The 14,436-nt window shown below is 29.7% G+C and overlaps 1 protein-coding gene and 1 long non-coding RNA gene across 3 annotated transcripts in view; one reads left to right on the top strand and one right to left on the bottom strand.

Moving 5' to 3' along the window:
• LOC146958740 (uncharacterized) overlaps positions 1–3,190 on the top strand; it is a 3,715-nt gene extending 525 nt beyond the window's left edge. Inside the window, exons 3-6 of one of the 2 annotated variants that reach the window (XR_015024718.1) lie at positions 195–258; positions 1,377–1,439; positions 1,633–1,701; positions 2,700–3,190. This is a non-coding gene — a long non-coding RNA (uncharacterized LOC146958740). The remainder of the gene's footprint in view (positions 1–194; positions 259–1,376; positions 1,440–1,632; positions 1,702–2,699) is intronic. The other variant, XR_015024717.1, reaches the window with a different exon arrangement.
• A 2,104-nt stretch (positions 3,191–5,294) lies between these two features.
• Positions 5,295–13,243, bottom strand: LOC146958739 (cysteine-rich receptor-like protein kinase 15). The gene is made up of 7 exons (XM_085740274.1): positions 12,324–13,243; positions 11,620–11,739; positions 7,345–7,505; positions 7,043–7,253; positions 6,675–6,912; positions 6,366–6,516; positions 5,295–5,916 (listed from the first exon to the last, which is right to left on the bottom strand). Exons 1-7 carry the CDS (start codon positions 13,165–13,167, stop codon positions 5,572–5,574), a joined length of 2,070 nt encoding a protein of 689 aa, XP_085596400.1. The 5' UTR covers positions 13,168–13,243; the 3' UTR covers positions 5,295–5,571.
• Between the last annotated feature and the right edge of the window lie 1,193 nt (positions 13,244–14,436).

The following is a 14,436-nucleotide window of genomic DNA, read 5'->3' as shown; positions in this document are numbered from 1 at the left end:
TTTGTTCTTCTTTTATTTCAGAATTAACCTTTTGATTAATAAAACATTTTCTATTCTATTATTTTTTCCTCTTCCTCTTCCTGTTTTTTTTTACGTCTCTTAATGACTATAATGTTTGATAGTATACAAAAAAATCACTTAATTACATGCATTGACATTAGATTTTGATATCTTAAGATTTTTGTTTTTTAAAGCCTACTTTGAAGCTAGCTTTGATTAACAATATTGGAGCAGCTTTGAGGCCATTCCTGATGAGAGGTAGCTTTGATTCACCAAATCTGCATTTTTTAATGTCTATTGGATTATTAACAGTATGGTTTATTATATGAGTCACATGAGTTTTCAACTAGATTTTTGTAAAAGTAGTTTGAGGTGATATTCATATTTTGAGTCGCATCAGAAGTACAATGTATGCATCTGTTTTTAAATTTTTTTTTACACATAACATTGTGTTTTTTTGGTTTCCATAACAATGGAATTTGTTTCAGATGTCACTTTTTCAATACTCATTTATATATACATCACAAATAAGCAATTATTTTGTTTATTAAGGCATCTCATTTAAATTCATTTATCTTCCCATCTCACGTTCTTATTTTAACTCAAATCCTTTTTTTCTTAACTCAAATCCTTTTGAACAAGATCAAATCATTTATTGTAACGTTCTTATTTTTGCTCATTTTGCTATTGTATTGGTACAATGAGGATTGATCATGCCTTCCCTTTGCTATTATAAGTAAAGAAATTGCATATTATTGCTAATATAGCTTTGGCTTTTAGCATGTCCTGTTTTCTGTGTGAACTCTCCAGAGTGAAATAATCAAGCTTCTGCCAAGTTTATTGTATATCTCAATTAGACTTTCAAGTTAACATTACATATTTAACTTTTATTATAGATGAGTTACTTTGATGTTTTCTTATTACTATGCAGGTTCACAAAGTTTTTAATGACTTTGTTTTTCTTACATTGGTTGTTTTTAATTTTTCTTATAAGAAGTCATTTCGTTTAATTGATTTGTGGAAGTTTGTAGACCGAGTGTTGTGTTAGTAGCTTTGGGTTGATTTGGATTCGGTTTTGTTTTAGATCTTTTCAATATTTGGATTCAGTTTGTATATAAACAAGTGTTGTTAAATTGTGATTATAATTTTGTTTACTCAGTTTCAGTTCTATTGCTCCCTTCAGCTCTTCTGTTTGTTGTGCTCTGCCATTGTCATCTCTGTTTTTTTAGTGTTTGTAATTTTGTCTTTAAGCAAAAAACGAAAATCAATTTGGTTAGGAAAAAGAGAACAAAGTGTTTGAGAAAATGTCTCAATAAAAAAATGATGATTTTGTTAGTTTTGATATTGATATAGAACCATTTTCGATTTGACTTTAGGTGTAGTAAAAGGTGGACAAATCATGAAGATCGCAGGATTTGGAGCATTGCAAATTGCAACAGGTTGTTAATATTAATCTCTATTATCTTACTATCAATTTTGTCTTAAACAAAAGTTTCATGAAGTCTTAAATATGATATTGACAAGAGATTGTTAGTGAGTAACTATTTTGTTTATGCAAATTGCTTTATATGGAAATTGAATATTTGTATCTTGAAGTTAATATATTGATTTAATCCAATTTTCATGTTGCAGCCTCAACATCAATAGTGAGAAATGATCATAGCCCTTTGTTTTTTGCCGCACCTTGGTGTAAGCAGTTAGGTAATTCACTGTTATCACAATCTCATTTATTCTCATTATATGGTTTCTAGATTCTTTCTGCTTTGTGAAATTTGAAATTATATGTAGCCTATTTATGATTATATTCACTTTGTTTTTAGATTTTGTCTATTGTTCTTATATTTGGCTGTGTACTATTTGAGTTGTATAATCTTCACTTTTTTAACTTTCATGAACTAATTACACATGCGTGAAAAAAAAATAGGTGAAGGTTAAGTTTAATACCAATAACATCGACCAAATATTCATTTGATTGTAAATAATCTCCGAGCATGTCATATGCTTATGAATCTCTTTTTAACGTGAAAATAATTTATAATTTATATTGAATTTAACAATTTCTCCAATAATTCAAGATGAATTGTAGTTTTTCACCGATTCAGTGTGGTTTTTCTGTTCAAAACTGATATCTATTTTAACACTTACCTCTACATCATGGAATAACCTTTAGAATGATACCTACTTCACTGTCGTTTTTCTTTTTGTATAAGGCTTATGATACTCTGAATTTTCTTTTCATGATTGAGGTGTAGACCATGGAGCAGTTTGAAGAAATCTAATATGAGATTTCTTTAATGAAATTATTACATCATTGCATCAACCCCACTTTTTTTTTTTCTTTTCACATTTCATTTATTTTATAAATAGATGTTTACTTTAATCCGAGTCAGTGCATAATGGATGAATGATTTGGAACGTCTAAAAAGGTTTAATGTGTATAATAGTCCAAATGTTTGCCAGCTTATTTTGGTTCTACTTTACTTGATCTCTCTTGATGAAATAAATCGTTGTCATGTTTTGTGTATATGAATAAGTATCCCTCTATTTCTTAGTCTCATGAACTAGAAATTTTCCTATCTAATTATGGATTGAATAGTTGCTAGCTCTTTGTTCTTTATTGTTTATCCTACTTTGATTTCCCAGCCATGTTATAAAAACATTAATTCATGTCTGTTTTTTTTTTTCTTTTCAAATTGTAGCTATAAAATTGAACAACTTATGGGGTCTCTTGAGAGGAAGCATGTTCCTTCGTGAGAGGATATCTACCACAATCACCACATCCTCAACAGAGTATATCAAACACCACGCCATCAGTTTCAACTCAAGTGATTTTTGAAGTTATATTTTGATGCCTAATTTTGTTTATTAGTGATGTAATAGTTGTGATGTAACTATGTGTTGTGTCTTTTAGTATAGTTTGCCTCTATTAAAAAAGAAAGAAACACGAGAATAGATAGAAACTATCAATTGCTATGAAAAGGATGAGTAGTTCAAGAGGTGCATGGAGAAACACATGAGTAAATGCTAAAAGAAACTTTCATGAACTATCTCATTGATTTGGTGATACAGTATTCTGTGAGAATTATTTTGGTTTTTTCTTTTCTACTTTGCTTTTTTATTTTTTACGTTGTTCTATAGTTTTACATTGTTTATCCATTATTTATGATTGTTTCTAAATCCGCCCTAAAAACACGGGAGGCTTACCAGAATTGTGTTTTTTATACTTATCTCAGTTATTTTGGTTTTTTATACTTATCTCCACGCCCCTAAAAATACGGGAGGCTTACCATTCATATACCACTCCAAATGATCTTTTATATTCATATTTCTCTTCTCTTTTATCAATTTATTTCTCTCTCATCCACTAAACAAATGTCACATAAAGGTGTACAATGAGGATTGCCACATACTGTGGTCGATGTATCATTACTTTATATATTAGATCCACTATTTTACATTTTTAAGGTATATTTAAAAAAATCAAAATAAAAATGGACAATTGGGCCTATGTTATGTCATGCATTAGAAGGATGTCATTACTTACTAATTTTTGTCATTTTCAATTTTTCTTTGGCAAATCTTAACATTCATATTGCTATATATTTACATTTTTATTCACATTATCTAAGAATTGTTCAGACATTAATATTCCTCAAGCATTGGAGGCTATATTTATTTGATTTAAGTTTAAAGTTTCAAATTCCTCAAACATGCGGCTATATGTATTTAATTTACGTTTCATATATATTTAAATTATATACCCAATAATTTTTATCTATCAAAAATCTAAATTTATATTCATTAATATTTCACTAATATTTCCTATTCATTTCTTTTGTAGTTAAGTTTGGAGTTGTATTTGAATCAATAATAGTTGTGAACCTGAGACCATTGGATATTCATGAAAATATCACTATAGAATGACGCTAGACAATTTATTTTTTCCCCTTTTTGTTGATCAACAAAATTAAAGAATAATTGAAATAAATTTTAACTCTTTGAAGTTATAGATGACGCTAGACAAGCAAGTTTTATATTTTCCCTTTTTGTTGATCAACAAAATTAAAGAATAATTGAAATAAATTTTAACTCTTTGAAGTTATAGAAAGTGATCAACGATTTTAACTATGGATTTCTGCAAACATTCAATAGACAAGTTTCTTATTTTTATACCATGATCTTTGTTTGTGTAATCAGGATGGAGTTGTATGGTTCATATTAACTACAAATACTATGATCTAAACAAGGGATGCTTTAGGTATTCGATTTAAGATCAATGTTTTATATTCCTGAAACATGGGAGCTATAGGTATTTAATCTATGTTTCTAATTATAATGAAGGTATAATCATATTGTTATTAACATTTGTATTCAATATATTGACCAAGGTTATATAATTGTTTAAAATTAAATGAACTATATGTCGTTGGATGACATCTTTATTTTCATGATGACATTAACATTTGATTTATCTAAGAATTGCATTATATGTTTTTAATTTTGTGATATGTTCAAAGTAAACTTTTGTTAATGCCACAATAAATCTCTTTTCGCCCGTGCGTCGCACGGGTGCAAATACTAGTGATAAACAATTCATCTTTGTGCTCTAAGAATCAAAATGAATTCTCAAACAACTCAACAGCCATACCGTTTTAGACCAACCACCATTGAATTAGTGGGAAAAGAAGTATAGGGATCACGGACAAAAGTGGGGAAATTTAGACTTCATTCTTTATCAAACATGAGAGTTCTAACTGGTACCCTATCATAGAGATTGCGCAAAGGTAAAACAATTTAAATACCAAAACTTGGACCACACTTGATTAATAGATACATCACTTGAGCATTGAAATTGTTGAACACAATCTTGTCTTCGAATTAGATGGTAGACTAACTTAACTCTGAAAAAAAAAAGTGGGAGGCCACCTTTCTCAATAACGTTAAGCTAATCTACCATCTAGTTCAAAGACAAATATTTCTAGTGTGTCTCTCTTATTCTCATTATATAATAGGTAAATTTATAAAAGGTGACTTGAGTATTGGAGTGTCATCAATTTGCAGGTACACCACCATAATTCAGCGGAGAACAACTGCATTCGGTCACGCAACATCTACTTCGGCTGTTATCTTCTATCGTAGATAGATCATTTACTTATAAAAAAATATCTATAAACCGATGATTTCTTTAAATATTCTTTCCGTCTAACGTGCTTACGATAGTAAATTACAAAATTGCACAATGAATATATCATGGATAATGTGATAAGTGATAGTTATGTAAATTGGGTTATAACTTATATAAAACCATATATAGATATATAATTGGAGTGTCTTGTGAGCAAATTACCAAATTGTATCACAAATATATCTAGTTGGAGTCTTATTACAAAACGACCGAAACATACACTAACTATAAAATAAACTATAGAGAAAATATTACTAGACACATTATGTTACAGAGTTTGAAAGAGAGAGTAATAAAATCTTTTTTTTTTTTTTTTAAAGAGAGTAATAAAGAAAGACAAATTTCAATTGAACATAAAAGATTTTCACAATAACTTCATTCTTGCATTATTGATCTGTAACTGAGGACTTACTTGTTGATCCTTGAGTAAATTGACTTCCTGATCCTGAATCACTTGACTTTGTGGGACCTGAATATTGTTCACTTAATGATATAGATAATGCCCTTTTGGGTTGCATTAAAAATGGAGGTTCTGAAGGTTCAGGAAGTGGGAAAGATGTGCTATTAAGCATTAGTAAAACAGAACTCATAGTTGGTCTCACATCTATATCTTCTTGAACACAAAGTAATCCAACATGGATGCATCTCATTTTTTCATTCTTATATAAACCTTGTTCTAATATGGGATCAACAATATCTGAACTTGTCCCTGCCTTCCAATTTTTCCATGCCTGCAAGAATTTGCTCAATTGAAAATAAAAAAAACATTATTTACAAACAATTTTTTGACTGAGAAACCTTTATAACTATAAGATTCAGTTTAATTTGAAAGAAAAAAAAATCTATTTTCATTTTTAAAAATCTGCACATTTTAATTTGCTAGTGAAAAGACGCGGATCTCTTGAAATGAATCATTTTGATAGAGAAAAAGTGAAATGCTATGTGGGGATGATGCGTAGGAAATAATGAAAACAATTCTTTGGACATTTTCATATTTTTTTTATAAAATATTGACAATTGATTACATCAAAAGTCTTTTATCTCTTTGTCATCTTGTTAGTAAGTAAAATTAACATAAATTTCGAAAAGAATAAAAAAAAATCCACAAAATAAACGAGCGATATGTTTTTGATCATTTTAGAAAAGGGAATAACTAACAAGTAAAATGCACAACACTTACCGTGTCTAATAGATCCTCGATATTGTCCCCTTCACGAATCTTAGTGTTTCTCCGACCACAAACAATTTCTAAAATAATTACACCAAAACTGAACACATCTGACTTGACCGAGAATTCTCCATGTTTAATGTACTCTGGAGCCATATATCCGCTGTATGCCGAAACAATTAGGTTCAATCATAAAATATAATATGTTACTCGATCTTTTATGATGACTAGTTTTCACTTTTCACCCTTTTTTTAATAATATTGTCGTTTGAAAATGAGAAATATCACATCATCTAGTTCTAACATTTCTTAAATACTTACTAAGTTCCAATAACGGTACTTGTCATGCCATGAGTTTGATTGGCATCAAACAATTTTGCAATGCCAAAATCTGTAATTTTTGGGTTCAACTCGTCATCTAGTAAAATGTTACTTGTTTTCAGATCACGGTGAACAATTTGTAATCGAGAATCTTCGTGAAGATAAAGAAGACCACGTGCAATATCTTTTATAATTTTGTAGCGTCTTTCCCAATTCAAATCCGCACGCTTGATTGGATCTACATAATTACCCAAGCCAAAATTATGAAGATATAATTTTTTTTATAATTTAAAAAGGTGTTCAACATATATCTCTTTCTTTTATCATAGAAAAGCAAAGGTAAGATCAAAGAAAATATTGCAACTTACCAAATATGATATAATCAAGACTTTTATTGGAGACAAACTCATAAATTAGTAGTCTTTCTCTTTTTTGTAAACAGAACCCTAGTAGCTTAACTAAATTTCGATGTTGAAGCTTCCCTGTCAGCAACACTTCATTCTTAAATTCTGTTTCTCCTTGCTTAGAATTGTTAGCCAACCTTTTGATGGCAATATCATTTCCATCAGGGATTGTACCCTATAATTAATTAAAATCTTTAGATCTAAGAAAAATATCATGATATATGCATATATGTGTTTCAATAAAAAAAAAGGGATAATTATTTTACCTTGTAAACAGTTCCAAAACCACCCTCACCAAGCTTATTTGCATCAGAGAAGTTGCTTGTAGCTAATCTGATGGTTTCAAAGTCAAATTGCAACAAATCGCCAACTTTAAGATCATCACCAGCTTCAGCTTCTTCAGATTCATCTTCATTTTTCTCGTGGCCTGGGCATGTGTTTTCACAAATATTTTATTATTTTAGATGATATCGTAACAATTTGTGTAGTCTACATGAACTCGTAGTTTTGAATTTTATCCTCACCAATTATTATATAAATAATATTTATATAATTCCACTATTGTACATAATGGCAAAGCATATGAAATGGTTCAAGTTTAAAACATTAATGAATAATGATGATGTCCATTTTGCATGAAACAACCAAAGCAGCTTCAAGAAACAACAACCACGAGATATTTCATCAAGATCAAGCGTCGGCATCTTTTTGGGATGGCTGGAGAAATTCATTTTGTTGTACATGATCAGGCTATGGATATCACCTTCAAGCTCCTAGTTCAACTAACGAACCTCTCTAAGCAAACTTTAAATATGTGCAATACTGAGGGAATATATAGCATAAAAATAAAATGAAGATATCTTAATTGATGTGATGATAAACCAGTTCCAACTACAATTCACTTTGGCTTCGAGAGAACGTAGTAACAACGTGTCAAGTTGGCTTAAATCAAGATTTCAAAGGAAAGTAAATCTTTAGAAATACTTAGAAGAGACGGATCAAAGCAAGACCGTCTGAAATTTTCAAATGAATCATGCACCAATTTGATATTTTGTTTTGATCAAGATCGCATTTGTCAAAGTTTTTCAAGAACACCAGGTATCCTAACTTTTATTTATAAAGAAAATAGATAGTTGAGCAAAATTTCATTTTTTTTAGCTTAATTGACATTCTAGTTTCTATCCGTAACGAAAATGGATGGTTAAGAAAAATTCATCTAACTTATTTCTAATACTAATAACAATGTTAAGAAAAATTGCCAACCCTAATTCTACTACTCTTTGGCGCCAAAGATGCTTTGTTGTTATTGGTCCACATGATTTTGTAACTCATCTATTTACTAAATATTTCCATTTACATATATTAATTCTTATATTTATTATGTAACTCACCATTTGAGCTTTGTAACTTTCCACTATCTATTCTTACATCTTTCAACTACATCTGGCTGTTTTTTTTTTTTTGTACGATTTATTCATCTACAAGTAGTGCTAATTCATTCATTTAAAAAAATAAAAAAAAAATAAACGGTCGGTTATATTCCTATTCATATGTAAATAACAATTAATTATTGTTTGTACAAAAAAAACAATTAATTATTGTAACTCCTTTTATTTTTATACCATCACTATAGGATGTGTCCCTTTACATTCCTCCACGTAAAACCTAAAAAAATGTTAGGCTTTAAATCATCTTAATTCCCTTATTTCCCTTTCACGTATATAACCAACACTAATCTCTCATATTCCTTTTTTACTCATTATATGTTGCATTTGATCATTTTCCTCCTGATCTTTTGGCTTTACCACCAGGTTTGTTGTTGATGTCAATGACACAAAGTAAGCTATTTTCTACGTTTTTTTTTAACCATGTTATTCAAGTGTTCTAATCTTATTGTATAATCTTTACTTTCACAGGCTGGGAGTAGTTAAAAACAAAGGTACACATACCTTTGTGGATGATTTCTCTGATATGCTAATTGATGAGAAGGTATTGGTTGTTCCTCTTAAATTGACCATATGGTTAGGTTATGTAATTATCTATACTTATCCTCTTTCATTTGTATTGCTCAGTTTATTCTCTTATATGAATATGATGTTGTTTAAGAAATTAAGAAATTTCTTAGTTGTTTCAAGTGTTTATTTCTAATATTTTTCTCTATGATTCTAAGAACTCCAACTCAATACACATGAAGGCCACAAAGGAAATAAATAGGAAATCAAAGTAGAATGCATTTAGATTTGTACCAAAATAATCTCATGGTCAAGTAATGTAATTTCCTACTTCTTATGAATTGAATTGAGCGATGCCAACTTATGTTAGTCTTAACATAATTCGTTGCAAGTGGATTTATCATATAACATAATTTTCTACTGAAGTTAATTGAGTGATGACAACTTATATTAGTCTAACATAAATCGTTACATGCGGATTTCTTTATTTATATATATTGCGCCTTCTACAAGAGGAATCACATTTTGTATTTTTTTAAAAATTGGCAAAGATGTATTTAAAGAACTCCTTTCCAAGCACAAGATGTTCCCAAATAATAGTGACGACAACTTATATTAATCTAACATAAATTTTTGCATGTGGATTTCTCTCTCTCTCTCTCTCTCTCTCTCTCTCTCTCTATATATATATATATATATATATATATATATATATATATTGCTACTCACAAGTTGTTTTTTAATCATCAAATATATTTTAAAAGAACTCAAATCCAAACACAAGATGTACCCGATTAAGAGATAAAGATATACAAAAATATACTCTAGCAGGAAAAATAAAAAAACCCATATAATCAAAATAAGAAAGCTACTAAGTAACAAAAATAGGGAGATGGTGTGACGACAAAAAAAAAAACAGCGGAATAAAATGACTGAGAATATATTGACTTTTTTTACATTCCTAATTTTAATTATATGACATAGGTAATTGAACAATTGTAGTTTTTTTTTTTGGGAATTTTCAGGTGTGAATCACATATTCTATTATAAAAAGGAAAGATGTCAAACCACATTTGATTATAAGTTAAGTTTTTGAATAACAAAGCCAGTCATAAGCATAGTTCATATGATCCGAGAGAAAGACAAAGAAAAATTGACAAAGTTGCCTCACGGTGGAGTGGATGTCCGAGAATACATTAGTCATGCTATTATTGGCCATTGAACAATGCATTCATTATATGCAACTTCTTGCAAGCTTCATTTTTTCTCTATTGATGTTATGGTGTAACAAATTTGTGAAACTAATGTTTTAATTTGTCACAAGTGAATCTAAACTTATTTCACAAGACCGGTCCTAATATTTTTTTCTTCAAGGGAGACCGGTCCTAATATATGTGACTATCTTTTATGTTTGGTCATGTATGTATTGGTAAAATATTTCTTTTTTTTCTTGCAAGCTTCATTTTTTTCTCTATTGATGTTAATAGGTAACTCCATGAAGTCAATCACATTTATTTTCATATATTATTTTTCAATGTAAATGACCCATGCGGTAGCACGGGTAAACGGTCTAGTTATGTTAGCCTCATTAACATTTTAGCTTCTATCCATAAAGATTATGGTAGTTAAGCAATCAAAATTCATTCTTCTTAACCTAAATGTCATTTTAGCTTGTATCCATTAAGAAAATAAATAGTTAAGTGATCAAAATTCATTTTCCATTGCTTAACTGACATTTTAGTTTCTATTCATAAATATAATAGATAGTTATAAGCAATCAAAACTCCTTTTTAGTTTAATTGACATTTTATTTTTTATCTATAAATATCATAAATAGTTAAGAAATCAAAATTCATTCTTTATCGACTTATATATTGACATTTTAGATTCTAAAAGAATGGATGATTAAAAAACCCCAAAGCATTTACGACATTTCATATTCTTTTTGGTCGATGCTTTTCCTATGTTTTATTTTCAAGCTAAAAGTGAAATAAATCCATACCAACTTCCATGGGATTTTAGAATTAATAGCAAAGCTATAATAATTCGATACACTAGTTAGTTAAGTTAGTTGTGCTCATTGGTTATATAAGGCTTGTTGTATCTACTTGAAAGAGTATTAAGTACGATGATTGAGTGTTTTTTGAGATACTAAACTAATTCATAAAAAAAATAAGTAAGGTAAAACAAAATAAAGGAAAATTGCTTCAAAAGCTTGTTTGATTGATTATGTATGTTGGATAAAATATTGTTGTTTAATCTAAGTGCTTCACACACTGAGAAATGATTTTAATTTAATCTGATTGCTATAAAATATTGTTGTTTTAATATATTTCTTTAGATTTTTTCAAAAGGTTCTTTAGATTCTTATAATGGAGCCATTTGCAAAAAGTGACTCTTGTCACCTAAAGGAAAACATCCAAAAACCAGTGAGCCCCAATGAATTGTTTAGTCTCTCTTCAGCATTTCTCTAGTAAACATCAAGAATATAGTCTCTCTACTTCGTATCATATTTCATCTAAACCAATCATTGCTTATTGTATTTTTTGATAGAAATTCACAAGAGAAGACTTATGTTGACTTACGTACCTTCAAATTCAGGTCTTGGTTTCCTCCTTTCAAAATAAATGCATATACCCATAACTAGTATGCCAGCCACAACAACTGCTACAACGATAGCGACCGCCATTGTTAATTTCCTGCTCTTTCCTAATCAACAAATCAGAATGGATCCTATCATGTCTGATTTTTATGAGAGAAAAAATTTAATCTTTCATCATTTGAAAAGAGAGAATTCATATAAATAGTAAAAGATCATATAAACTTCTCATAATTATTTTTGTATAAAAATAGTAAAAGATCTCACTTTATACTCTTATATGAAAATCAAGAAAGATATTGATAGAGAATTGCTCATGTTTAGTGGAGGGCTCAATCTAGTAGAAGTAATCAAAAGGGAAACAATAAAATGCTCAAGTTTAATGGTCCAATAAAACTAGCTTAATTATAGAGGAACTAGCTTATAAATTGTGTGCACTTTTTAAGAAACAATAAAAATGCTAAAAAATTGTTTTCCTTACTTCCAGAAATGTATCATTCTTAAGTAGCATTTCATCTTCTAACAATCACAATGATTCATTTCAAAAGTCTTACAATTTTTTATTGAGAGGATATCTCACTTTTTTTTTTTTATTAACAAAATAAAATAAACATATTTTAGAAACTAAATACTTAAAAAAATTCACAAATAAATAGGATCTTGAAGTATAGGGATAATAAGGGGAAATGTATACCTTTTCGTGGTTTAGGAGAAAGTGCAGGAGCAAATACTTTCGAAGGTTGTGGTGCTGGTGGCTGTGTATTGTCGACAATGGACTGAAAAAATGGAATTATGTCATATCTAAATGAACAACTTGGTCCAAGATACAAACAACCTTTCATACACCAACTTGAAAGATCTCCGAAAGCCGAATCCAAACATTCAGTACATTCTTGTTTAGACAAATCTGGTGTACACTGAACCAAACCATAAATAGTGTCATTAACATCACTTCTACTACTTGATTCATTCATTACTTTCACACTCTTTTCAGCAAACTTTTTACGTGAATCACCTTCAACCGCCACGCTTTTAAGTTCATCCAACAAGTCGTCACGCGTTTTATTAAATGCATCATCAGCGACAGCCACTAATTTGGCTTCGATATTGAAATATTTACTTGTTTCCGTTGTCATCACACCAAAAATTGATTCATTGGAATAGCGTAAGATGCATGAGTCGTAGTAACCGATTGCTTCTTTTCGTATTCCACATCGTTCCAAGAGAAGTGTTGTGGATGCTTTCAGGCAACCGCGGCATTCCTCTGGTTCAATATCTCCTCTACAAATTCCAATTGCGTTTACTTTGTCAGGATATTCTCCGTAGGAGAAATTGTAGAAACCGTAGTCTATTGTTTTGTTGGAATATATTTGTTCTAAAACCGTGTTGCGGTTGCTCTCATAGGCACTACCGTCGGGAATGTTTCCAAGGATTGTGTTACATTCATGGTAGCGGAAAAATAGTTGGTCGTTGGCTTTGGATTTTAATGTGAAAAATGAAAGAAGAAGTAAAAACAGAAGACAACGTGAAGAAAGCATTGTGTTAGATGAATGAGGGTGGAATTAATGAAACTTTATGAATGCAGAATAACGAACTATAGCTCTTTCTTTTATACTAGTATGGAAACCCGTGCCAAGCACGGGCTAGAATTTTGTCATACTTAAGAGAGAGGATATTGTGATATATCAAATGCAGTTAAAGCTCAATATATACAACAAATAAATGAAAAAACTCATACTTAAGTTTTAATATTTTGGATGAAAATCTGGTATCATTCTCACTTGTGTGGTTGAACTTTCTCAAATGTGTCGATTCACACCAGTGGTTGGTCCTTCAGAAGGCCTAACAGTTGTATGATATCTCAAGTTAACATTGTGAGAGAGTGCACGGGCGTGGTTCTTTGTGGTGGATCACGAACATATATAGTCTGACATTTAACAAAGAGATGTGAATGAGTGAGTTAAAATTCCAGTGTATGTAGGAGTATATGTTGAACTACATATAAATGATATGACCCATACACCTAATGTCTTAAAATTTTGGGTGAAGATGTGATGTCAATCTCAATTTTGTAGTTGTTTTTAGCCTAATATGATTCAATTGTGTAGTTGCTATTAGCCTAATATGATTATGCAACCTAATAGTCTCTAACGGAACTCTCAACATTATGATAAATTAATTTGTTAGTTTTTGGGATTTGTTTAAATTTTAGTTTCTGGATGTCATTCCCTTTCATGCAAAAAATATTATTTAATCTCTGTTATTTCAAATTGCTTCACTTTTGTTCTTTGGTAGGATCTGACGATGGAAAAGTGTAAATGTGTTCTACTTACAAAATACATGTTTATTTTACAATTTGAATTGATGTGGCATTTTTTCTTTAATAAGTATACTATTTTGGTAGCATAAATACCAATAATCTCCAACTCCTTCAACAAATCTGTAAAATTACCAACAACTCACTATTTCCTATACTCTCGCGAATGAAACTAACATTCCTTAATTTTTTTTCCTTATCATTTCTCTCTCATGTTCTAATTTCTTTTTATTGTTCTTTCTTTTTTTTTTAAATTTACTTTCTATCTTTTCATGAAATAAATGAACAGTCCCTCAAAAAAAATAACAAAAACATTTATCAATGAAACCGCTACCAACTCACCTTTTATTACCAAATTGTGCCTCGATCTGACTTTATTTGACTTTATTTGGATGCAATAGTAGATGTTGAGAAATGTATGAATGATATGATCGATATAACTAATGTCTTAAGGTTTTAGGTGACGATGTAGTGTCAATCTCATTTGTGT

Source organism: Medicago sativa, chromosome 1 (genome assembly GCF_051527215.1).
Source record: "Medicago sativa cultivar Bolivia chromosome 1, Bolivia_mono, whole genome shotgun sequence".
Classification (NCBI taxonomy): Eukaryota; Viridiplantae; Streptophyta; class Magnoliopsida; order Fabales; family Fabaceae; genus Medicago; species Medicago sativa.
This window is presented reverse-complemented; position numbering and strand designations above follow the sequence as displayed.

What these genes read in the sequence shown, in the direction of transcription:
- LOC146958739 (XM_085740274.1), bottom strand. Translation starts at nt 13,167, where the DNA reads ATGCTTTCTTCACGTTGTCTTCTGTTTTTACTTCTTCTTTCATTTTTC. An exon ending in TTCTCCTAAACCACGAAAAG is followed by an intron (nt 11,740 to 12,323) that starts GTATACATTTCC and finishes TTTGTTGATTAG; the next exon opens with GAAAGAGCAGGAAATTAACA. An exon ending in TCTTGATTATATCATATTTG is followed by an intron (nt 6,913 to 7,042) that starts GTAAGTTGCAAT and finishes GTAATTATGTAG; the next exon opens with ATCCAATCAAGCGTGCGGAT.